Raw genomic sequence first — 25,000 nt, forward strand, 5'->3', positions numbered from 1 at the left:
TAGTACGGTATTTTACCAGATATTTAGTGCGCCTTATAATGCGGTGCGCCTTATATATGAAGGGTGTTTTAAAAGGGGCCATTTATTGAAGGTGCGCCTTATAGTGCACCTTATAGTGCGGAGAATACGGTACCTACTCAGCCTGACTCCACTCGCCTTGTCCTCGTTTATTTTCAACACCCAGATCAGAAGTAGGAGGTTGGAGAAGCTGCTGTGACGTATTTGATTGTGATCTAAAGGAAGAAGACAACAACACTAAGGCTATGTACACACGTAGCCGGGTATTTTTAAAACCGAATATTTCCCCCCTCCGTTTATAAAATAATTTGTATCCACATTACAAAAAAAAAAAAAAACCTTCCACACATAACCGAAGATCTGCGTTTTCGACCACATTCATAAGCATTCCAAACCTGTAGATGGCATTATTTCCGATTATTTCCCCAAATCCTACCCTATCAGAATAGCTCTCCGTTTTCCGTAATCTGCCCTCGTCAGCTAAATAGTAAAGCGTGCACGCAACTTTTTTGATCACACTGACGGGCGATGGCATGACCGTGGACCGCCCCTCGATATGAGGACGTAACATCTCCGACAGCGACAGGAGTGAGGACCGGGACATACGAACATTCTCATGCCATTCCTCTGGGAGTACCACTTCAGTCTGGAAGTTTTCCCTCCAGCTGGCAGCCCGTCCCGGTCTGACCTAGGGCTGGGCCATATGGACCAAAAGTCATATCTCCATATTTTCTAGCTGAATGGCGATACTCGATATATATCCATATTTTTTCTGTGACATAATTGGGGTTTCTCCCAAAGCATTATAGCATAGCATCTCTGTTAGCATCTCTGTTAGCTTCTCTGTTAGCTTCTCTTTTAGCTTCATTTTTTCTGAGGCAAACCCTTAAAAAAACAGTCAGTTTTAATACAAAGCCTCGTGCCAAATGTCACACAGGTTCCTTTATTAACAGAGGTCTGCACAATATCAACATGTATAAAACAAATGAAATAAAAATAAACTGCCTGCATATATAGAATAAAAATGCTTCTTGAATAAAATAAAACAAATATCCCTTTCCTGCATAACAATTAAATTAAAATACACTGTAATTAATACAATGTAGACAGTAACAGGCAGACTTTTCCACTGAGGTTGACAGTTGTGCAAATAACAAAACATTTATGCAAATCTCAAATAAAACATTCAAGTCAATTTGTCACAAAATAAGCTATATCAATGTATTTTATTTTTTTTTTAAATCGATATAAACAATATTGTCTCGTACCATATCGCGTTTGAAAATATATCGATATATATTAAAATCTCGATATATCGCCCAGCCCTAGTCTGACCCAAAAGCGGCGTGGGCGATTAGGGCGAGGTTCATGCCTAGGTGGAGTGTCTAAGAGGGGGTAAATTAGCGACCGCAGTCTGGTCCGTGGCCTGTGCTCTTGGAGCAGGAGTTGGGCGTGTAAAATAAAAGAAGTAAACAACGCCCGCACAATAATTAGAGCCACCGCAGTTTTCAAGGCATTCATGCGTCTGTAGTTGTGTAGTAATAACAAAGGTCGCACGTTAGACGTCAGAGCAGATTTGTTGTTGTTTTGGCACATAATGTGACGTTCGAAAACGCAAAACTCCGGTTGTCTCCGTCTACACGCATCTACGTAAACGGAGTTTTCAAAAATCTTCACTTTGCCCGGAGTTTTAAACATTTGTTTATTTGCGTTTTCATGTGGATGACCGGTCCAAACGTAGGAAAATATGTTGGGTTTAGCAGATACCCGGCTACGTGTGTACGGGGCCTAAAGATGTAGAACCCTGAGGAGATGATATACGTAGAGAGTATAAATAGAAGCTTGTTTTTTTCCTTCACTGGTTTTGTCTCATCTCTATTTACAGTTTTACTAGGCTTTTCAAAGTCGTAGCACTTAGTCGCCTAAGACAATCTTGACAATCAGAAATAAATAGATGTATAATTTGTAAGACATGGATTTAATAAATTGCATCTCCAGCCGAGGACTTTGTTGTGGTCTGTGAGTCTGTCTGTCAGTCCCGTTCTCAGCTGTGCTTGAACTGTGAGATGATGGAGAGCTAATGACTTGGAAGCGCTTGTTTATCCTCACGGGATTCCGCTCCATATCGGAGCATTTAAATGAATCTGCATCCTAACGGCAGCTCGGTCTTCATTCAGAGAGAAGAGCGGCTCACACTCGCCTTCTCTCAGGGACCAGCTGGTCTTTGTTTTATTTTGTGTCATCTCTGCTATTTAGTGTTGTGATAGATATAGAGGCAGTTTTGTTTCTTTATTATTCAATCAAAAAAATATATTTTTAATCAAAAAAAAATTCAATTCACTTCAAAAAAAGTGTTTGAATGCAAAAAAAAAATGCATTTGAACACTGTTTTTCTTTGATTGGAAATGTTTTCTTTGAAGAAGCATCCGCCCACTGCAGGATGTTTGTGTCAAAATGATTGAATAAAAAAAAAAGACTTTCACTTCAATCTTAAATCATCAAAATAAGATCACTTCGAATTGAAAAAAATATTTTCAATCCAAAAAAAAAAAGTGTTCAAATGCAATTTTTGGGGTGTCAAATATTTTTTTTGCATTCAAACACTTTTTTTCATTGATTGAAAAAGTTTTTTTTTATTGAAGTGATTTTTTTTTTTTGGATTAAAAATATTTTTTTCTTTTTGAAGCAACTTTTTTTTTTGATTAAATGATAAAGACACAAATGTCCTACCCATAATATGGCCCAAACACAAAGCAACACTCCTTAAATCAAAAAAGTTGCTTCTATCAAAGAAAACATTTCCAATAAAAGAAAAACAGTGTTCAAATGCATTTTTTTGAGTCTAAAATATTTTTTGGGATTCAAACACTTTTTCTCTTTGATTGGAATACATGTTTCTGATTGAAGTGAATTTTTTTTAATTGAGAATTAATTTTTTGATTGAAGCAATCTTTTCTTTTTGATTGAATAATGAAGAAACAAATCTAGCTCCATAGATAGAACCAGCGTGTGCTTTTCATTGGGCTGCTGTCTCTGACTGTTATGCGTCATTCAGATGGACAGGACAGGGTTCTGGTGTGGTGTAGTTACTGAACTGCTGCTGTTTGTCCCCCCAGGCCCCCACGTTGACCATGGAGGGGGGGCGGCTGAAGCGCTCCCTGCAGCTGGTGCCGGGCAGAGACTTCCAGATGGTTCCGGAGCCCGTGTGGCGGGCGCTGTACCACTGGTACGGAGCCAACCTCAGCCTGCCGCGGCCGGTGAGTGGAGACAGTTACTGGGAGGAAGAGCCTGGATTCAGGACAACTATCGTCACCTTTTTATTAATTTATTTGAAATAATTAGGGCCCGAACACTCACAGTGCGAAGGCCCTATTGTATCTGTAGGAATTTTTATTATTCTTTCTTCTGATGAAAGGAGGGCCTTTTTGCCCCCCTAAACATGCATGCAAGATGGCTCAACAGCGCCCCCTAGAAAACTGTGCCTCAAGCCCCACAATACGGTTTAACGTACATGCACGAAAATCGGTACACACCTGTATCATAAGAGACTTAAAGAAAAGTCTCTTGGCGCCATGGCCGAAACCCAACAGGAAGTCGGCCATTTTTAATTAATAGTGTAATTTTGGCGCAATTTATGCCATTCCTTCGGCCGTTAATTCGGCCCGAACCGTAACATGCACCCAGGTGTTTTATACATCAAAATGTGCTTCTCCATCCTGCAACGACGCGCATTACTTTTCTCTTTCAAAGGCGTTACCGTGGCGACGATAGACGCCAAAAAGCGTGCCTACCCTTCATCTGATTGGTCCATATTTGATAGTTCCTACTTGCTGCCGTAACTTTTGAATGGTTTGACATAAACACTCGTGGGTGGTGTCATCGGACTCGGTTTTGAGTCCTTGAACATAATTGGTGCAATTTAGCCCTGCCCCTTCTTCTGATTGGTCGATATCTGATAGTTCCTATTTTCTGCCATAACTTTTGAATGGTTTGAGATAGAGAGTCGTGGGTGGTGTCATCTGCTAAATGTCCAGCCTGAAGAATCTACATCAAGTCATACAAGCTTCCACTGCAGCCTGAACGTGCACAAGGGTGGAGGACCGTTCATCACTGCTTGCAGATTTAATTTTATGTATTATTGAGCATTCTTAACACAGCACATGGATACTGATAACAAAAGGATTCTAATGCTCATTTTTATATTTTACCACCCCTGCCCTCCCGTCCCCTGAACAGGTTGGACACCTAACAGAATTGTAAAATTTAATGAAAAAACAAATAAAACATAGACCAATGATGAATATGAGCAAGTTAACATGCACATAAATAAAAGGTAAAATATGGTCTATCAACATTGAAGCTGTGCACTAAACAAAACCTGATTCACATGGATGTAATCCCATCTCAATTACCAGTGTAAGTGGCTGCTACACCGTATCTAAGTAGCACACTTCTGAGTTTACTGATACATTACCACCAGATCTAAGTTTACTGATACATTACCACCAGATCTAAGTTTACTGATACATTACCACCAGATCTAAGTTTACTGATACATTACCACCAGATCTAAGTTTACTGATACATTACCACCAGATCTAAGTTTACTGATACATTACCACCAGATCTAAGTTTACTGATACATTACCACCAGATCTAAGTTCACTGATACATTACCACCAGATCTAAGTTTACTGATACATTAACACCAGATCTAAGTTTACTGATACATTACCACCAGATCTAAGTTTACTGATACATTACCACCAGATCTAAGTTTACTGATACATTAACACCAGATCTAAGTTTACTGATACATTACCACCAGATCTAAGTTTACTGATACATTACCACCAGATCTAAGTTTACTGATACATTAACACCAGATCCCAGGCAGAGAGAAATGTTCCTGGACCCTGAGAGGAGATTTGATCTTCTCCAACTGTAGGAATCAGTCAGATCAATAAACCATAAAGATACTTTGGGTGGATTTTTTGACTTCCAGTATAATAATATTCTTCTTCTTGCATGCAGCGTTGTAAATGCAATAATATTCTTATAGCTTTTCTTTAATGTTGTATATCTAATACCTGTGGTACCAAATATGGCCATAGCAGGATGGGGTTGCAGATCAATATTCAGCTTCTGATAATGTTTTAAAGATGGTGGAGCAGTAATTTACCAGGGCAGGACACGACCAGAACATGTGCTTAAATCAGCAGGAGAGTTTCCACCTGTCACAACTCACATCCGTGTTACGATTTATTTTAGCCTTTTGCTTTGGAAAAATGCCATGTAGGATCTTGAACTGTATTATGTTTAATTTGGCACAGGAAGTGCTGTCATTAACTCTTAATAGAGCACTTTCCTGAATGTCCTCCTGCAAGTCCTCCCTTAATTCATTCTCCCAATCTGCCCTGGTTTTTGTTAGGGTTGTGTTTTTAAAGGAGGTTATACTGTCACTTATTCTTGAGATGAGTTTTTTAGGATTGAACAGGGATTTCAACAGATCACCTAAACCAGAAGGCGGTATTAGATGTGGAAAGTCAAGATGCTGAAGGAAAATGGTCACCTTTTTTAAACTCGACTGACACAAATGCAGGTTTAACTCCAGCATATCAGAATCATATTTATTCAGGACAACGGTGTCGAGCTCTTGGAGCTTTCTGGCCCAGCTCGGCCTGACAGTGAAAGATCCTTGTCCAGGTTCTGATATGTAACACGCTGCTACCCTGATATCATGATTGATTACCCCTTCTGTCTTGGTTAGTACTTATTTATTCACTTGTTACTTATCTTATTAATATTTACTTATTTTTGTGTAGGTTGGCCATTTAGCTCTCAGTTTTATCCCCCTTTTTTCTCTCTTTTTTCTCCCTCTCATTTCATTTCTTTTTTTATTCATCTCTGTCTGTTTATTATTATTTTTATTTATGTTTTCATTTACGGTTATTTTTTGTTACTTTTTTACTCTCTTCGGGTCAAGGAAGGAGGAAGGGAAGAAGGGAGGAATGAAGGTAGGAAGAAAAGAAGGAAGGAAGGAGGGGAGGAAAGAGGGAAGGAAGAAAAGAAGGAAGGAAGGAGGGGAGGAAAGAGGGAAGGAAGAAAAGAAGGAAGGAAGGGAGAAAAGAAGGAAGAAATTAGGACATTTTGACCCAAAGACAGTACAAGGGTTAAAAGAGGGTGCATATTTCTGTAATGTCATTTAATTCACGATTGTCTGACCCTTTGAAATCAATAAATATACTTTATAAAAACAAAAAAGTTTAAATCCTCTTTATTCAGAGGTGGAACTGGTGATTTGTGAATGTGTTTCCTGAGGAAGTTTTTCCCCCCTGTCCTGCAGGTGATCGTGGACATTAGGACAGACCAGGCGGAGCTGGAGCTCTACCCCCGCTACCTGCTGTTCCTGCGCCAGCAGCCGGCCACGCGCTCCCCCCAGTCCAACATCTGGGTCAACATGGGTATGACCAGCCTGAGAATGTTCCCTCCATATTTACCCCCGGCCAGAGGTAACGTAAGCCTGCAGCAAGACCAGAGCCAGCCGTCGCTGCTTCTGCTGAACCCCCGCACCCGTCCCCCCTAATCCCCCCCGAACAGACCCGGCTCTGCCCCGGCTCTGCCCCGGCCCTGCCCCGGCTCTGCCCCGGCCCTGCCTCGGCTCTGCCCCGGCTCTGCCCCGGCTCTGCCCCGGCTCTGCCCCGGCCCTGCCCCGGCCCTGCCCCGGCTCTGCCCCGGCTCTGCCCCGGCTCTGCCCCGGCTCTGCCCCGGCCCTGCCCCGGCCCTGCCGGGCAGAGGCCCAGGCCCTGCCCCGGCCCTGCCCCGGCTCTGCCCCGGCCCTGCCGGGCAGAGGCCCAGGCCGACGGGGGCTCACGCCCGCCGGGCTCCACCAATCATTGTGGAAGTTGAAAAATTCATTTTTTCCACCTTCACAGCTTGAAAACACATTATTTGGGGAGCAAATTGTGCATAATTTCAGTCATGTTGGAGACTGTAATAGCTTCTAAAACGTATTACTGTCACAACTTGCTGTACTTCTCACCAGAAAACCTTTAGACCGGGGGTCGGCTCTTTAGCGCCGCCCTAGTGGCTCCTGGAGCTTTTTCAAAAATGTTTGAAAATGGAAATATATTTTTTGTGTTAATGTGGTTTCTGTAGGAGGACAAACATGACACAAGCATTCTGAACGTTTTCCAATGCTGTTAAAAAGTGTAGAATAAATATTACATTTCAACATTTTTGAGAGGGGAAGATTTTTTTTTGTTGTGCACTTTGAGAAAAAAGTTAAAACGTCGAGAAAAAAGTTAAACTGTTGAGAAAAAAGTTTAAATGTTGAGAAAAAAGTCGAAATGATGAGAAAAAAATCGAAACGTCGAGATTAATGTTGAAATACAATTTCGAGAAAAAAGTCAAAATGTCGAGAAAAAAGTTGAAATTTCAAGATTAATGTTGAAATACAATTTCAAGAATAAAGTCGAAATCTTACCTTTTTTCTCGACATTTTGACTTTTTTCTCTAAGTGCACAATAAGAAAAAATCTTCCCCTCTCAAATATTTTTTCTCCTGCATGGCCCTAATACTTTTCTATATAGATTTCAACGTTTCTTGGAGCGAATCATTTGCATTCATTGCCTGAATGTTTGCTCTGTAGCGAGAATTAAGATTAAGCTGTGTTGGTGGAAAAACTCTCCAGATGGAGCAATGATTTTAAAATCATTATCAATTAAATGAATGAATAACAGGACTAATATTGATTGGATTTTTTATTTAATTTCATCTACACCGAGTCCTAAATCCACTAAGTTGATTGATCATGTTTTTGACCTATCCAGTGTGCGCTGATTGACCAAAGAGACCTTTTCTTGCTGCTTTCTTACAACTAATCCTCAGTCACGAGATTGCTGCCATCGGTATCAATCAGTTGATTGATCTGTGATTGTGTGCATCAGATAAAAGGTCTGGTTTTTGTATAAATGGGGTTTTAAACCCAAATATGCCATGTGATAGACTACGTTTACATGCAGTCAAAATTGGGGTTATTACTAATATTCCGGTTACTGAAACATTCAGAATATTCCGTTTACATGGTAATTAATCATTAGGATATCTGGATCAAACCAGCGACGCGATACTTAAATTTGACACACTTTTGAGTAAATATCAGTAGTCTGCATTAATTTGGACGTACTATTGAGAGCGCACACAGCACTTCCTGCCATAGGAAGGGGGGGGGGAGTTGTTACCATGGTAACGTGTCACAGCAGCGGTAGCAGCTCTGCTCTTTCCTGTTTATTCTGGCCGAAACAAGATGAGATTATATAATATTATTATATACGAACATTATAATATTAATATTATGTAATAATATTATTATACTTAATATTATACTTATTGACATATACGTAGCACTTAGCAACCAAACACCGCTGCATTGCATTGTGGGAAGTTTCTGCTCGGCTAGTGTCCATCAATCCATACTAAAAAATTATCCAGAATGAGTATGGATAGTACATACTATTGAGTACGTACTAATGTTTCGGACGGACTAAAAAATCTCACATACTCATTTTGCTACTCATTAGGGTGGAAGGGTGCAATTTCGGACGCAGTCTGTGTTTATAAGAACTTCCTGGACTCAAAAGACCAGGATTCCTTGTGAACAGAACATGTGCAGAAAACAAATTCCTGTTCCGTTTGATGAGGATATTCTGTTTGGCGTTTACATGACCCAATATTCAGGTTTTAAAAGGAGTAACACAGGGGTCAAATTGGGGTTTTTAAAAACCCGAATATGAGCAAATTCGGGTTATTCAAAGGGGTTATTGGTGTTTACATGGCCGTGCAAATTCGGGTAAATTCGGGTTATTGCCAATATTGGGGTTTTAAAAGGGTTATTGATGCATGGAAACACAGTCTATAGTCTCAGCTAGAGTGTGAACAGCCAGATCTAGTGTTTCTGTGTGATAAATGAAATGACGGCTGTGACTGCTGCTGAATGAGTGACTGGTCCCTGAACAGGCAACGTGCCGTCCCCTAACGCCCCCCTGAAGAGGGTGCTGGGCTACACCGGCTGCTTCAGCCGCATGGGCACCATCAAGGACATCCACCTGTACCTGTCCCAGAGACTACGCATCAAGGAGGAGGACATGAGGCTCTGGCTCTACAACAGTGAGGTGAGACGCTGCACAGCTGTACTAGTAAAAGTACTGTTACTTCAGAATAATAGGACTCAAGTACAAGTAAAAAGTAGTCATCCACTGAGTAACTGTTGAGTAACGTCTGATTTATTTTTTTAACACAACCATTCAAACAGACAAAAGTACAAAATAATCATATTCAGGCAAATTAATTCAAATTAAAAATTAATAATAATTAAATTAAAATTAATAAAAAATAGCTTAAATTAAAATCATCTTAAAGTAAATTAAAGTACTTTGATAAATAATAAAATAAATAAAATAATAACAGAATAAAAAAATAAATTAAGCACAAGTAGCACAAAATATCAAGTCTTTGTACTTTTCTTTTTTAACCAGAACTAGAACAAACATGAACTCATAGAAACTCTGTGTGTGTTTTGAGTCTGTGTAAATGTGACAAAACATGCAAAAACTAACATTTTTCCCAAAGAATCACCCAGTGATGTCATGAGATTGACGCGTACGTGGATAAAAGGGATAAAAGAAAAGTAACAGCTCAACGTAGCCTAATGTAGCGGAGTAAGAGGAACAGTTTCTTCTTCACAAATCTACTCAAGTAAAAGTACAAAGTATAGTGATTCTAAACTACTCCTAAAAGTACAACATTTCCCCAAACTTACTCAAGTAAATGTAACGGAGTAACTCGTTACTACCCAACTCTGCATGTTGCAGATATGTTCCAACATTCCCCATCATCTCCATCCTGCTCTTTCACTCAGGATCTGTTTGTGCTGTGATTAGACGTGTCTGACCAGATCCATCAGGTCCTCACCTGCTGGTATTGCCTATACTATTTTATGACTTTTATTTACCTCTGATTGAAAGTAAAGTGTCAGGAAGTCCCAGATCAGAAGTGTTGGAGGTGATGCTGCTGGTGACCCCATACTGAACTGAAATGAACAAACATTATAAACCTCCTTGTTGTGCTGAAAGTTTTCTTGTTTCAGCATTAAAGACTAGATGTACATTTTGAACAATAGAGGGTCTGCATTGATGTCACATCCCCACTGGACCAGCCCCTTTACTGCACTGAGTGGTAAAAACAGCTGCAACTAGTAGAGGAGACGGGATAACAGCTGATTATGGGCTTAAATTAAAGGCAGTTGGACTTGACAGTGACCCGTACAGTTACCAAGAACCAGTGGTCCATGGACATTAATATTTGGTACAGTTACCAAGAACCAGTGGTCCATGGACATTAATATTTGGTACAGTTACCAAGAACCAGTGGTCCATGGACATTAATATTTGGTACAGTTACCAAGAACCAGTGGTCCATGGACATTAATATTTGGTACAGTTACCCCAAGAACCAGTGGTCCATGGACATTAATATTTGGTACAGTTACCAAGAACCAGTGGTCCATGGACATTAATATTTGGTACAGTTACCAAGAACCAGTGGTCCATGGACATTAATATTTGGTACAGTTACCAAGAACCAGTGGTCCATGGACATTAATATTTGGTACAGTTACCAAGAACCAGTGGTCCATGGACATTAATATTTGGACACCAATCCAGTTTCCTGATATTTATATGAACTTAATTTCTACATTTTAGATGTTTTCCAGTTGCTCAAACTGAAAGTTTACACTGCTACTCAGTCTTTCTGACACTCAGTCTTTCTGACACTTAGTCTTTCTGACACTCAGGGGTAAATCCACAAAGAACAGATTGCGCCCGCAAATAGCGCTGTGAATTGCGCCGCATTTGCGACCGCAATTTGCCCCGCTTTAAGGTCCTATTCACAAAAGATTTTGCTCTAATGATATACCGGCGCAAACACGCCCATAAAGTTTTGGAGCTGAGTGCAATTTGCACTTGTCTGAGTGAGCGGAGCTGTTTCCAGTGTTCTCCATATTTCTGCACACAGATTGGTCCATAATGAAAACTGCAGAAATAAAAAATAAAGCGAGTGAAAATAAAACGCCGTGAGGCGCAAGGGGGACATGCCCCCCCACTTTTCAAACTCATGCTTTTGTCTCTCTCCCCCCGTTTTTTTTTTTTTACAGTTTAAGAACTAACAGTAGGCTCAGCCTGTAAATCCTCAAGACACTGTGCGAAGACGGGACGCTCCTCCCTCCTCCCTCCTCCCTCAGTGCTGTTCAAGGCTGATTTATGGTTCTGCGTTAAATCGACGCAGACCATACGGCGTAGGTTACGCGGCTGGCGCACCGTACAGTGCGCGTCGCCGCGTACCCTACGGCGTAGGCTCTGCGTCGATTTAACGCGGACCATTATTTAGGCATAATTAGGCTTAACTAGTGTGTGCGTATGTGACAGACGTGCATGGGACGATTGTGAAATACGGAAATAACTGTTTTATATGAATTCTAATTCCCAATTACGTAACAATTCCGTATTTCAAGGGACGGGTGACAGCCCACTCACCGCGGCTGCATCTGCAGCAGCAGCTGAGAGTCCTGACTGACGCTGAGCTTCACAGGGACACGATCAGCACTATTTTATTATAAGTCTGATATATGTTGTGATATGTGATGACATTATTAAGCTGTTAAACACACACATTCTAGATTTATATGGATTTATATGGTGGAATTGTTTGTAATAAAGCAGCCCCTTATGTATGGATGAATCCTGAACTCCGTCCTGTTACTTTTATTTTTAAATCCGATAACAACCCCACTTGATCTGACTGTGTACAGTCATGTCTGACTGTAGATTTCACCCTTAATATCATTCAGTATCACACAGGCTTGAATTACATTGAAGAGAGAGAGAAACAGAGAGATGGGGAGTGAGGAGTGAGTTTGCGCGCAGTTAATACACGCTTCTGAAACACGGTATTTGCTCCACTATTTTTGCGCTATTTTTGTGGCAAATAGCGCTGGCCTTTGTGAATTAGACGCTTTTTGCAATGAGGCTTATTTGCATAGAAAGGGGGCAATTTTGCGCCGAATGTATGAATATTACCTAATTTACATGCATGCAAATGGCACAGGCGCACAATGCCACTATTTGCTTGGCAGCGCAGTTTGTGGTGCAATTCGCCCTTTGCGGGTGCTTTGTGAATTAGACGCTCTCTTTTTGTCTCATTTGCACCGATTTAGCGGCCGCAAAAGCCGCGCAATCCTTGGATCTGGATCTGGATCTGGACCTCCTGGATTTGGCCCTCAGTCTTTCTGTCACTCAGTCTTTCTGACACTCAGTCTTTCTGTCACTCAGTCTTTCTGACACTCAGTCTTTCTGACACTCAGTCTTTCTGACACTCAGTCTTTCTGACACTCAGTGGTTTAACCCTCTGTGAAGTCTCATCTGTGACGTCATGCACATTCCCTCTATTGCAGCCTTGGACCAGTTATTTCCAAGGTTTTACCTGAGAGAAGTGGATATTCTTCAGTTTGCTGCTTCCCTCCCTGTTGGGAGTCTTGCTCCAGCCATGTTTGCTTTTTGTTTCCAAACGGTTTCCCAAAAAGAGAGGGAGCAGATCAGAGTAGACGTTGCTTTGGGTCTCTTTTTGTCTGAACTTCACGCTGTAACTTTCAGGAAGAAAAACCTGATCTATTTTTAATCCCACATAAGGTTGATTTTACTCAGTATGATGTGTGTTAGTGCGTTTGTTTGCAGAAATCTTGTGATGTGCCTGTATTTCTTTAAAGGATTCCTTACTTTGATGTGTTCAAGCTCTTTCTGGCTTGTAAAGGAGATTATAAAGGTTTGATGATTTAGTTTGATTCTATCTTCCAATGAAGGTGCACAGGCAGCGAGGACCAGAAGCACCACGGCCTCTCGTAGCTCTGATAACGTAATCAGATTGATGCAGAGAGCCGCTCTCTTAGTGTCAGGAAAAGGTCATGGATATATCACTGGGTGGTTCCGTATGTGGAATTATCACAGCTACAAGAAATGTTGCTTTTTGACATGAAATAGGAACAACTGACTGACCCCCAAGTGACAGTTTAGTGTTGCTGAAAGCAGACAGCAGAGTGGAGACGGTTCCTAAACTAGTTACTGTTCCACAAGCGCTGGAAAGATGCCCAACATGTAAGGTACAGACAGAAAGCAGTTACTGGCAAATTATATTAACCAAATATTCAATAGGACAAAAACATGTCTGACACCTGAAAGGGATTTTTTTTTTTTTTTTGTCGAATGTATGTTAATCTTTGAACTACGGAAGAGTATTAGGGCCAGGCAGGAGAAAAAAAATATTTGGGAGGGGAAGATTTTTTTTTTATTGTGCACTTCGAGAAAAAAGTCGAAATGTTGAGAAAAAAGTCAAAATGTCGAGAAAAAAGTCGAAATGTTGAGATTAATGTTGAAATACAATTTCGAGAAAAAAGTCGAAATGTCGAGATTAATTTTGAAATACAATTTCGAGAAAAAAAGTCGAAATGTCGTGAATAAAGTAGAAATTTTGTGAATAAAGCAGAAATTTTGTGAATAAAATCGAAATTTCGTGTATAACGTAGAAATTTCGTGAAGTCGGAATTTTGAGAATAAAGTTGAAATACATTTTGAATTTTTTCTCGAAATTGTACTTTGACTTTTTTCTCGACATTTCGTCTTTTTTCTCGAAGTGCATAATGGAAAAAAAAACCTTCCTCCTCTAAAATATTATTTTTATTTTTCTCCTGCCTGGCCCTAATACTCTTCCGTATTGAACTGACATTTACAACATGTTATTTCTCTGGAGTCTGTTAACACAATCGTCTCTTCTAATGTAAATCCAAAAACTCCAAATCCAAAGTTGAACTAGATGTGTGTGGGTGTTTAAGTTCCACTGTTGAATATTGTTGTGTTGTGTAGAACTACCTGACCCTCCTGGACGATGAAGACCACACTCTGGAGAGCCTGAAGATCCAGCATGAGCAGCAGCTGGTGATTGAGGGTAAAGATGTCTCCTGCTGCAGGGCTGTATCCAGCAGCAGAAACGCTCACTAGTAACAGGTATTTAACAGGTATTTAGTAGTGGTGCTCCAGCCTGACACGTGTTCTCCTCTCCAGTCAGGAACAAAGACATGAGCTGGCCCGAGGAAATGTCTTTCATTGCCAATAGCAGTAAAATGGACAGACACAAAGGTAAGCCAGTACACGGCGTTCTTACACACTTGAGTCATGATACACTCATTAAAATATGGAAAATAAATGATTATCAAAGAATATGGGATTCTCAGAAAAAAAAAAACCTTGCAGTAATATTCTTGGTTTGCACGCTAGGATAAACGTTCTAATACTCAGCCTTTCTTTATTTTGAAGTCGTCCAAACCTGGAGGCAGATTATTAAAGTAAAATGAAATAAATACTTTTTCAAACCCGTGTTTAAGACTACTGTATTTTCTGGACTATAAGCCACACCTGCATACAAGCTGCATCCCCTCTATTCACCAGTAACTGTCATGGTCAGGTAGTTATTAACCTGATAACTGCTGGTCAGTAACTGATGTCTGACCGTTATGTCCCCGTCTTTCCCCCCAGTTCCTACAGAGAAAGGAGCTACTGGCCTCAGTAACCTTGGCAACACCTGCTTCATGAACTCCAGCATCCAGTGTGTGAGCAACACCAAGCCTCTCACAGACTACTTCATCTCAGGGAAACACCTCTACGAGCTCAACAGGTCACCTCCCGAGCATCGCTCTGCTCTAAACGTTGTCCCCGGCGTTGGGAACCTTTAAATCTAACTTCTGAGCTTTTTTTTGGTTTCCTGACAGAACTAATCCCATCGGGATGAGAGGTCACATGGCCAAGTGCTACGGCGACCTGGTGATGGAGCTGTGGAGCGGAACGCAGAAGAATGTGGCTCCTCTTAAACTCAGGGTCAGCAGTCTGGTTTCTGGTTCCTCTTAGCCTTCCTGCTGCTTCCACGTTGCTAGTTCCTTGTAGCTTCCCTTCTTTTGTGTGGCTCAATAATCATTCCTCAATCTCCTACTGTAGTGTTTTATACGTACATCATTCACCAACACTTCAAAAGCATTACAGTTAATCAAAGTGATATGTTGTTAGCAGTACTGGAGTTGTAAAAATAAATCAGGGGGGATGGTGGATTTGATCATATGGGGACAGATAATTTGTGCTGATTACAAATAATATAATATATTACAAATAATAGCAGTGACCAAAACAGCTGCAGAAATACTGCAGGAATGACATAGCAGCAGTTAAATGCAGCCTTCTGTAAGCTTTAAATATCCACTGGGCTTACATCAAATACATCAAAACACAACAATAAAAAACACTTTTCTGAACTTATCAATATGACTCTGTCCTTCACAGGATAAGTAACATGGATCACTGCAAAAACTCACAATCTTAACAAGAATATTTGTCTTATTTCTAGTTAAAATGTCTCATTTTAGTAAATAAAATCTCATTACACTTAAAACAAGACTCATCACTGGAAAAAACAACAATTTTCACCTGTTTCAAGTAGATTTTCACTTGAAATAAGTAGAAAAATCTGCCAGTGGAACAAGATTTTTTTGCTTGTAATAAGAAGATAAATCTTGTCCCACTGGCAGATTTTCCTACTTATTTCAAGTGAAAATAAGTTATTTTTCTGGTGATGACTCTAAATGTTGAAATAGCAGTAAAACCACATTCATTGATGAAATGACATAAGGGATGGAAAGGAGGGATGACAGTTTTACAGGGGGATGATTTGGACCGTTTTTATTTCAGGGCGGGATGATTTGGACCGTTTTTATTTCAGGGGGGATGATTTGGACCGTTTTTATTTCAGGGGGGATGATTTGGACCGTTTTTATTTCAGGGGGGATATCTCCCCCCTCATCCCCCCTCAACTCCAGTACTGGTTGTTAGTTATATTGATAAGATGTTTAACTAGGATGTCTGACGTCACTGCCTCCCCTCCAGTGGACGATAGCGAAGTACGCCCCGCGCTTCAACGGGTTCCAGCAGCAGGACTCCCAGGAGCTGCTGGCCTTCCTGCTGGACGGCCTCCACGAGGACCTGAACCGGGTCCACGAGAAGCCCTACGTGGAGCTGAAGGACAGCGACGGCCGGCCCGACTGGGAGGTGGCCTCCGAGGTCAGGGCTGGACACCACACTCAATGTTTCATCTGATTTCATTTCCAACATGGATTTCAATAATACTCAATTATATGTATATATAAATATAGTCCAAATCAAAGCAAATCAAGGCAAACAAAAGAAAACAAAACAAACGCCCAGCATTTAGTTGCTACTATGTATGTATGTACTAATAGAAGTAATTCTAATGCATAGTATTACATTATCATTACTTTACTATAATACTACAGTATAATAGAGAACAACAGACAGCAATGGTATAACAATATACTTGAATAACTATACAGGACTGTCTCAGAAAATTAGAATATTGTGATAAAGTTCTTTATTTTCTGTAATGCAATTACAAAAACAAAAATGTCATACATTCTGGATTCATTACAAATCAACTGAAATATTGCAAGCCTTTTATTATTTTAATATTGATGATTATGGTTTACAGTTTAAGATTAAGATTCCCAGAATATTCAAATTTTTTGAGATAGGATATTTGAGTTTTCTTAAGCTGTAAGCCATGATCAGCAATATTAAAATAATAAAAGGCTTGCAATATTTCAGTTGATTTGTAATGAATCCAGAATGTATGACATTTTTGTTTTTGTAATTGCATTACAGAAAATAAAGAACTTTATCACAATATTCTAATTTTCTGAGACAGTCCAGTACATATGCTATATGGTTCATATATTTACCTCCAATTATATACATAAAAATTACTATAAATCTATATATCGACACATCTACATATAACATAAATCAATATTAAATTAACAGAGATATAGATACGCAAATAATGTATGTATAATACAACTCAATATATCCTTATACATACCTACATAACATATCTATATCCATAATATACATCTATATATCTACATATATTAATAAGTGTTGGTATCTGTTGAATGTTTGTCTCACACATCCTCTCCATCCAGTTTTCTTCCTGGCTGCTCGTAGAAACCCAGGAATCTGGTCAAAAAGAGGGAGCAAGCTGCACACAACAAAAAATATAAAGCCTTACATTTCATGATTGAGCAAAATATCAAGCAATGTTGTCATCAGTAGATTGTGTGTTTGGAAATGACCTACTGATGCATGTCAGCTATATATTTTTAAGCTCTTCTATAGACTCACAAGCTTCTAGAAACTTCCAGCTTTAGCGTTTCTGCAAATTCAGTTGAATTTGTTCACAAAACGGTCCTTTTTATGAAAAGAAAAGTAAACCTGTAAAACATGTATTTGTTTTGCTGATGGTATCGGCTGAGCCACGGTCATCCAGCTGTCCCTCCCAATCAGAGCACGTGCAGAAACATCTAGGAAACAAAAGCAAAATCCTGAGGTGGAAGTACAAGCAGATTCACCAGAATACAAACCACTCTGTTCCTTGCACTGCAGTTGGAAAAACTGCTTTTAAATCGTTATGCTTTGGCCTTCTGTGGACACCCCCGGAGCACAATGACCACACAAGGAAATTCTGCTCGCTAAAATGTCAGAAAAAAGCAGAGAAACTTTTTCTATTTTTTTTTTATGAATTAGGTTTTTTCAGAAGCCTGAAAAGCTGAATATGTTGTACATGGGAGTATCGCAACATACAGGACTGTCTCAGAAAATTAGAATATTGTGATTTTCTGTAATGCAATTACAAAAACAAAAATGTCATACATTCTGGATTCATTACAAATCAGAAAACAGAAATATTGAAAGCCTTTTATTATTTTAATATTGCTGATCATGGCTTACAGTTTCAGAAAAGTCAAATATCCTATCTCAAAAAATTAGAATATTCTGGGAATCTTAATCTTAAACTGTAAGCCATAATCAGCAATATTAAAATAATAAAAGGCTTGCAATATTTCTGTTTTCTGATTTGTAATGAATCCAGAATGTATGACATTTTTGTTTATTTAATTGCATTACAGAAAATAAAGAACTTTATCACAATATTCAAATTTTCTGAGACGGTCCTGTAGATTTGAGAGGGGAAGATTTGTCTTTATTGTGCACTTCGAGAAAAAAAGTCGAAATGTCGAAAGTCGAAAATTTCGACTTTTTTCTCTAAATTGTACTTCAACATTTTTCTCTACATTTCGACTTTTTTCTCAAAGTGCATAATGAAAAAATCTTCCTCCTCTAAAATCTTATTTTTATTTTTCTCCTGCTTGGCCCTGATACTCTTCTGTACTACAGAGCAGCATGTGAATTAGTTTGACTTTCATGACACGATACAGTAAGACATAAATGGAATCTTAATCTTAAACCGTAAGCCATAATCAGCAATATTAAAATAATAAAAGGCTTGCAATATTTCAGTTGATTTGTAATGAATCCAGAATGTATGACATTTTTGTTTTTTTAATTGCATTACAGAAAATAAAGAACTTTATCACAATATTGTAATTTTCTGAGACAGTCCTGTATGTGTACCTTGTATTGTATTTTGAGCTGTGGTCATGTCTGAGATGATAATTCCTGATAACACGGTTTCCTCCTCAGGCCTGGGAGAACCACCTGCGGCGGAACCGCTCCATCGTGGTGGATCTGTTCCACGGTCAGCTCAAGTCCCAGGTGAAGTGTAAGACCTGCGGCCACATCAGCGCTCGCTTCGACCCCTTCAACTTCCTGTCTCTGCCTCTGCCCATGGACAGCTCCATGCACCTGGAGATCACCGGTGAGCCGGCTGGACCACAGTGACTACGTTTACATGCAGTCAAAATTCGGGTTATGCTAATATTCTGTTTACTGAAACATTGGGAATATTCCGTTTACATGGTAATTAATCATTCAGGATATCTGGATCAAACCAGCGACGCACGGAGAACGTCATGACGCATTTCCCCTCATTTCCTCTTCTTCTTCCTGTATCCAAATTCAAAACAAATCCTGCTTCGCCCAACTTTTCTCTCACCTTCTTGTAAATCTTCTATCCCGGTACTTTCTACCGTCTACAAATGCAGAAATGTTCATATCCTTCATTACATTTATGAAGTGATTAGTCTCCTCCTGGTCTTGGTTTCTCCGTGTTTAGAAGAACTTCCTGGACTCAAAAGACCAGGATTCCTTGTGAACAGAACATGTGCAGAAAACAAATTCCTGTTCCGTTTGATGGGGATATTCCGTTTGGCGTTTACATGACCAAATATTCAGGTTTTAAAAGGAGTAACCCAGGGCTCATATTGGGGTTTTTAAAAACCCCAATATGAGCAAATTCAGGTTATTCAAAGGGGTTATTGGTGTTTACATGACCGTGCAAATTTGGGTTATTGCCAATATTCGGGTTTTAAAAGGGTTATTGATGCAGTTCCAGACACTGACTGCATTTCAGTCAGTGTGTGGAAGTGAACTCTGTCTCTTAATAACAGCAGGCTAACGTGTGGTGTGCTGTTGTTCCTGCAGTCATCAAGCTGGACGGCTCCACGCCCGTCCGCTACGGCCTGAGGCTCAACATGGATGAGAAGTACACGGGCCTGAAGAAGCAGCTGAGTGAGCTGTGCAGCCTGAAGTCTGAGCAGATCCTGCTGGCCGAGGTCCATTCCTCCAACATCAAGGTGCTTCCCTGCTCCGCTGTTACTGGTCCCAGTGGTCCCAGTGTTCCTCTGGTCCCAGTGTTCCTCTGGTCCCAGTGTTCCTCTGGTCCCAGTGTTCCTCTGGTCCCAGTGTTCCTCTGGTCCCAGTGTTCCCAGTGTTCCTCTGGTCCCAGTGTTCCTCTGGTCCCAGTGTTCCTCTGGTCCCAGTGTTCCTCTGGTCCCAGTGTTCCTCTGGTCCCAGTGTTCCTCTGGTCCCAGTGGTCCCAGTGGTCCTCTGGTCCCAGTGTTCCTCTGGTCCCAGTGTTCCTCTGGTCCCAGTGTTCCTCTGGTCCCAGTGTTCCTCTGGTCCCAGTGGTCCCAGTGTTCCTCTGGTCCCAGTGTTCCTCTGGTCCCAGTGTTCCTCTGGTCCCAGTGTTCCTCTGGTCCCAGTGTTCCTCTGGTCCCAGTGTTCCTCTGGTCCCAGTGGTCCCAGTGGTCCTCTGGTCCCAGTGTTCCTCTGGTCCCAGTGTTCCTCTGGTCCCAGTGTTCCTCTGGTCCCAGTGTTCCTCTGGTCCCAGTGGTCCCAGTGTTCCTCTGGTCCCAGTGTTCCTCTGGTCCCAGTGTTCCCAGTGTTCCTCTGGTCCCAGTGTTCCTCTGGTCCCAGTGTTCCTCTGGTCCCAGTGGTCCTCTGGTCCCAGTGTTCCTCTGGTCCCAGTGGTCCCAGTGTTCCTCTGGTCCCAGTGGTCCCAGTGTTCCTCTGGTCCCAGTGTTCCTCTGGTCCCAGTGTTCCTCTGGTCCCAGTGTTCCTCTGGTCCCAGTGTTCCTCTGGTCCCAGTGTTCCTCTGGTCCCAGTGTTCCTCTGGTCCCAGTGTTCCTCTGGTCCCAGTGTTCCTCTGGTCCCAGTGGTCCCAGTGTTCCTCTGGTCCCAGTGTTCCTCTGGTCCCAGTGGTCCCAGTGTTCCTCTGGTCCCAGTGTTCCTCTGGTCCCAGTGGTCCTCTGGTCCCAGTGGTCCTCTGGTCCCAGTGTTCCTCTGGTCCCAGTGTTCCTCTGGTCCCAGTGTTCCCAGTGTTCCTCTGGTCCCAGTGTTCCCAGTGTTCCTCTGGTCCCAGTGTTCCCAGTGTTCCTCTGGTCCCAGTGTTCCCAGTGTTCCTCTGGTCCCAGTGTTCCTCTGGTCCCAGTGTTCCTCTGGTCCCAGTGTTCCTCTGGTTCCTCTGGTCCCAGTGTTCCTCTGGTCCCAGTGTTCCTCTGGTCCCAGTGTTCCTCTGGTCCCAGTGGTCCTCTGGTCCCAGTGTTCCTCTGGTCCCAGTGTTCCCAGTGTTCCTCTGGTCCCAGTGTTCCTCTGGTCCCAGTGTTCCTCTGGTCCCAGTGTTCCTCTGGTCCCAGTGTTCCCAGTGTTCCTCTGGTCCCAGTGGTCCCAGTGGTCCTCTGGTCCCAGTGTTCCCAGTGTTCCTCTGGTCCCAGTGGTCCCAGTGTTCCTCTGGTCCCAGTGTTCCTCTGGTCCCAGTGTTCCTCTGGTCCCAGTGTTCCTCTGGTCCCAGTGTTCCCAGTGTTCCTCTGGTCCCAGTGTTCCTCTGGTCCCAGTGTTCCTCTGGTCCCAGTGGTCCCAGTGGTCCTCTGGTCCCAGTGTTCCCAGTGTTCCTCTGGTCCCAGTGGTCCCAGTGTTCCTCTGGTCCCAGTGTTCCTCTGGTCCCAGTGTTCCTCTGGTCCCAGTGTTCCCAGTGTTCCTCTGGTCCCAGTGTTCCTCTGGTCCCAGTGTTCCTCTGGTCCCAGTGGTCCCAGTGTTCCTCTGGTCCCAGTGGTCCCAGTGGTCCTCTGGTCCCAGTGGTCCTCTGGTCCCAGTGTTCCTCTGGTCCCAGTGTTCCTCTGGTCCCAGTGGTCCTCTGGTCCCAGTGGTCCCAGTGTTCCTCTGGTCCCAGTGTTCCTCTGGTCCCAGTGTTCCTCTGGTCCCAGTGGTCCTCTGGTCCCAGTGGTCCCAGTGGTCCTCTGGTCCCAGTGTTCCTCTGGTCCCAGTGTTCCTCTGGTCCCAGTGGTCCCAGTGTTCCTCTGGTCCCAGTGGTTCCAGTGGTCCTCTGGTCCCAGTGTTCCTCTGGTCCCAGTGGTCCCAGTGTTCCTCTGGTCCCAGTGTTCCTCTGGTCCCAGTGGTCCCAGTGTTCCTCTGGTCCCAGTGTTCCTCTGGTCCCAGTGGTCCCAGTGGTCCTCTGGTCCCAGTGTTCCCAGTGTTCCTCTGGTCCCAGTGTTCCCAGTGTTCCTCTGGTCCCAGTGGTCCCAGTGTTCCTCTGGTCCCAGTGTTCCCAGTGTTCCTCTGGTCCCAGTGGTCCTCTGGTCCCAGTGTTCCTCTGGTCCCAGTGTTCCTCTGGTCCCAGTGTTCCTCTGGTCCCAGTGTTCCTCTGGTCCCAGTGGTCCCAGTGTTCCTCTGGTCCCAGTGTTCCTCTGGTCCCAGTGGTCCCAGTGGTCCTCTGGTCCCAGTGGTCCTCTGGTCCCAGTGTTCCTCTGGTCCCAGTGTTCCTCTGGTCCCAGTGTTCCCAGTGGTCCTCTGGTCCCAGTGGTCCTCTGGTCCCAGTGGTCCTCTGGTCCCAGTGTTCCTCTGGTCCCAGTGTTCCTCTGGTCCCAGTGTTCCTCTGGTCCCAGTGGTCCCAGTGTTCCTCTGGTCCCAGTGTTCCTCTGGTCCCAGTGTTCCTCTGGTCCCAGTGTTCCCAGTGGTCCTCTGGTCCCAGTGTTCCTCTGGTCCCAGTGGTCCCAGTGTTCCTCTGGTCCCAGTGTTCCCAGTGTTCCTCTGGTCCCAGTGGTCCTCTGGTCCCAGTGTTCCTCTGGTCCCAGTGTTCCTCTGGTCCCAGTGGTCCCAGTGTTCCTCTGGTCCCAGTGGTTCCAGTGGTCCTCTGGTCCCAGTGTTCCTCTGGTCCCAGTGTTCCTCTGGTCCCAGTGGTCCCAGTGTTCCTCTGGTCCCAGTGTTCCCAGTGTTCCTCTGGTCCCAGTGGTCCTCTGGTCCCAGTGTTCCTCTGGTCCCAGTGTTCCTCTGGTCCCAGTGGTCCCAGTGTTCCTCTGGTCCCAGTGGTTCCAGTGGTCCTCTGGTCCCAGTGTTCCTCTGGTCCCAGTGTTCCTCTGGTCCCAGTGTTCCTCTGGTCCCAGTGTTCCTCTGGTCCCAGTGTTCCCAGTGGTCCTCTGGTCCCAGTGGTCCTCTGGTCCCAGTGTTCCTCTGGTCCCAGTGGTCCTCTGGTCCCAGTGTTCCTCTGGTCCCAGTGTTCCTCTGGTCCCAGTGTTCCTCTGGTCCCAGTGGTCCTCTGGTCCCAGTGTTCCTCTGGTCCCAGTGGTCCTCTGGTCCCAGTGTTCCTCTGGTCCCAGTGTTCCCAGTGGTCCTCTGGTCCCAGTGTTCCTCTGGTCCCAGTGGTCCCAGTGTTCCTCTGGTCCCAGTGTTCCTCTGGTCCCAGTGGTCCTCTGGTCCCAGTGGTCCCAGTGTTCCTCTGGTCCCAGTGGTCCTCTGGTCCCAGTGTTCCTCTGGTCCCAGTGTTCCTCTGGTCCCAGTGGTTCCAGTGTTCCTCTGGTCCCAGTGTTCCTCTGGTCCCAGTGTTCCTCTGGTCCCAGTGGTCCCAGTGTTCCTCTGGTCCCAGTGTTCCTCTGGTCCCAGTGGTCCCAGTGTTCCTCTGGTCCCAGTGTTCCTCTGGTCCCAGTGTTCCTCTGGTCCCAGTGTTCCCAGTGTTCCCAGTGTTCCCAGTGTTCCTCTGGTCCCAGTGTTCCCAGTGTTCCCAGTGTTCCTCTGGTGTCTGAAAGTGGTTGGGCGTAAAGAACTGACTCTCCACTCCAGATTTTACTGTTAAAAACTATTGAATGGTCAGTTGAAAATGGCATTTTCAAGGCTGAATGTAAAACTACAAACTAAATAAATAAAATAATCAAATGAAATGAAAATAAAAACAATAAATAATGCCTTTATGGAGTATGGAATCAGCTGCAACATTTGCACCCAGACTCAGAACATTGGGTTCTCAGCTCTGAGGCCGCTGTTGTACGGAGATTCTTCAACAGAGGGCCCGATGAATCAGGTGTGTGTGTGACGTGTGTTAGTCGGGTGTGTGTGTGACGTGTGTGTGTGACGTGTAAGTCGGGTGTGTGTGTGACGTGTGTGTGTGACGTGTGTGTGTACCAGTAAGCCACACATGCCCAGCAGTCACCAGAGCACTAACGTCACTAACGTCACTAACGTCCGTGTCCACCCTTTGTGTCCAGAACTTCCCTCAGGACAACCAGAAGGTCCGGTTATCCGTCAACGGCTTCCTGTGTGCGTTTGAGGTCCCAGTGCCGGGTTCCCCCACGTCTCTGAGCTCCCCCACCCTCACAGGTGAGCCCTCCCTCCCCTGGTCCACTCATGGGTCTGACTAACCCTGCCTTCACACTGAAAGCATCACGGGCGTCATAGGCAGCCGGCTGCCATTCATTGTCTATGAAAACGCGCGTCGAGAAGCGGCGGGAGTGGCGCGTCAATTTGAAGTTGAAAAATCTGAACTTTATGCAAATGAGCAGCGTTGACGCCGAGGCAGCGTCCAATCACAGACCGGGATTCCTGAAGCCTCAATGCAGATTGTACTTTCATGTTCACACAAACGTACACTCATTCACATGCGTACAGGAGCAGAGCTGTGCACTAACACACTTATTTTATCAGGAATTCATATATTTCATCCAGCAAACTGACATTTTTGCTGATTTGACTGCCGTTTTTACCTGAACTAAATGTTTTTACCTGAACTGCTCATGTGAAACAGTATCTGATGGTTGAGGAGCTGGATGGTCCCAACCATTTTATTTGCTACATTGATCCAACGCAAAATAATTAAAAACCGTGCTTATTAATCACAAAACACAGTTTAAACATCATGACCAAATCCGCTCCGACCCGGTGTGTCAGTGTTCACCGCAGACAGACTGCAGCTTCGCCTGAATTATGGTTTCGCGTTAAATCGACGGCGTAGGGTCGCGGTACGGTGTGCGTGGCCGCGTACCCTACGGCATAGACTCTGCGTTGGTGTGACGTGGAACCATAAATCAGCCTAGGCTGATTTATGGTTCACCGGGAGTAAGAGCTCTGGCGGTTGATGTTGATCCACGGACCAAACTTGTTAAGGAGCATCAAACTCACTCTTATCTACGCGGAAATAACACTAAAATATACAGAAGGTCCCAAAGTGTGATCTATGGTGAAATAGGAAACTGAAGATGTGTACGCTATATGAGTAGGCTCTTCCCACTGTTCCCTCCACTTCTGCAGCAGCT

The 25,000-nt window shown here is 43.4% G+C and overlaps 1 protein-coding gene across 5 annotated transcripts in view; it reads left to right on the plus strand.

The window, feature by feature from the left end:
• Positions 1-25,000, plus strand: part of usp32 (ubiquitin specific peptidase 32) — a 122,317-nt gene that overhangs the window by 80,307 nt on the left and 17,010 nt on the right. For 3 of the 5 annotated variants that reach the window (XM_061718657.1, XM_061718658.1, XM_061718660.1), the window contains 11 exons: positions 3,135-3,275; positions 6,365-6,530; positions 9,037-9,191; positions 13,992-14,073; positions 14,190-14,264; positions 14,661-14,799; positions 14,894-14,999; positions 16,056-16,229; positions 18,726-18,900; positions 19,626-19,777; positions 23,957-24,068. In XM_061718657.1, coding sequence (XP_061574641.1) covers positions 3,135-3,275; positions 6,365-6,530; positions 9,037-9,191; positions 13,992-14,073; positions 14,190-14,264; positions 14,661-14,799; positions 14,894-14,999; positions 16,056-16,229; positions 18,726-18,900; positions 19,626-19,777; positions 23,957-24,068 — 1,477 coding nt within the window. The remainder of the gene's footprint in view (positions 1-3,134; positions 3,276-6,364; positions 6,531-9,036; positions 9,192-13,991; positions 14,074-14,189; positions 14,265-14,660; positions 14,800-14,893; positions 15,000-16,055; positions 16,230-18,725; positions 18,901-19,625; positions 19,778-23,956; positions 24,069-25,000) is intronic. The other 2 variants (XM_061718659.1, XM_061718661.1) reach the window with 1 other exon arrangement.

This window comes from Cololabis saira, chromosome 4, assembly GCF_033807715.1.
Source record: "Cololabis saira isolate AMF1-May2022 chromosome 4, fColSai1.1, whole genome shotgun sequence".
Classification (NCBI taxonomy): Eukaryota; Metazoa; Chordata; class Actinopteri; order Beloniformes; family Belonidae; genus Cololabis; species Cololabis saira.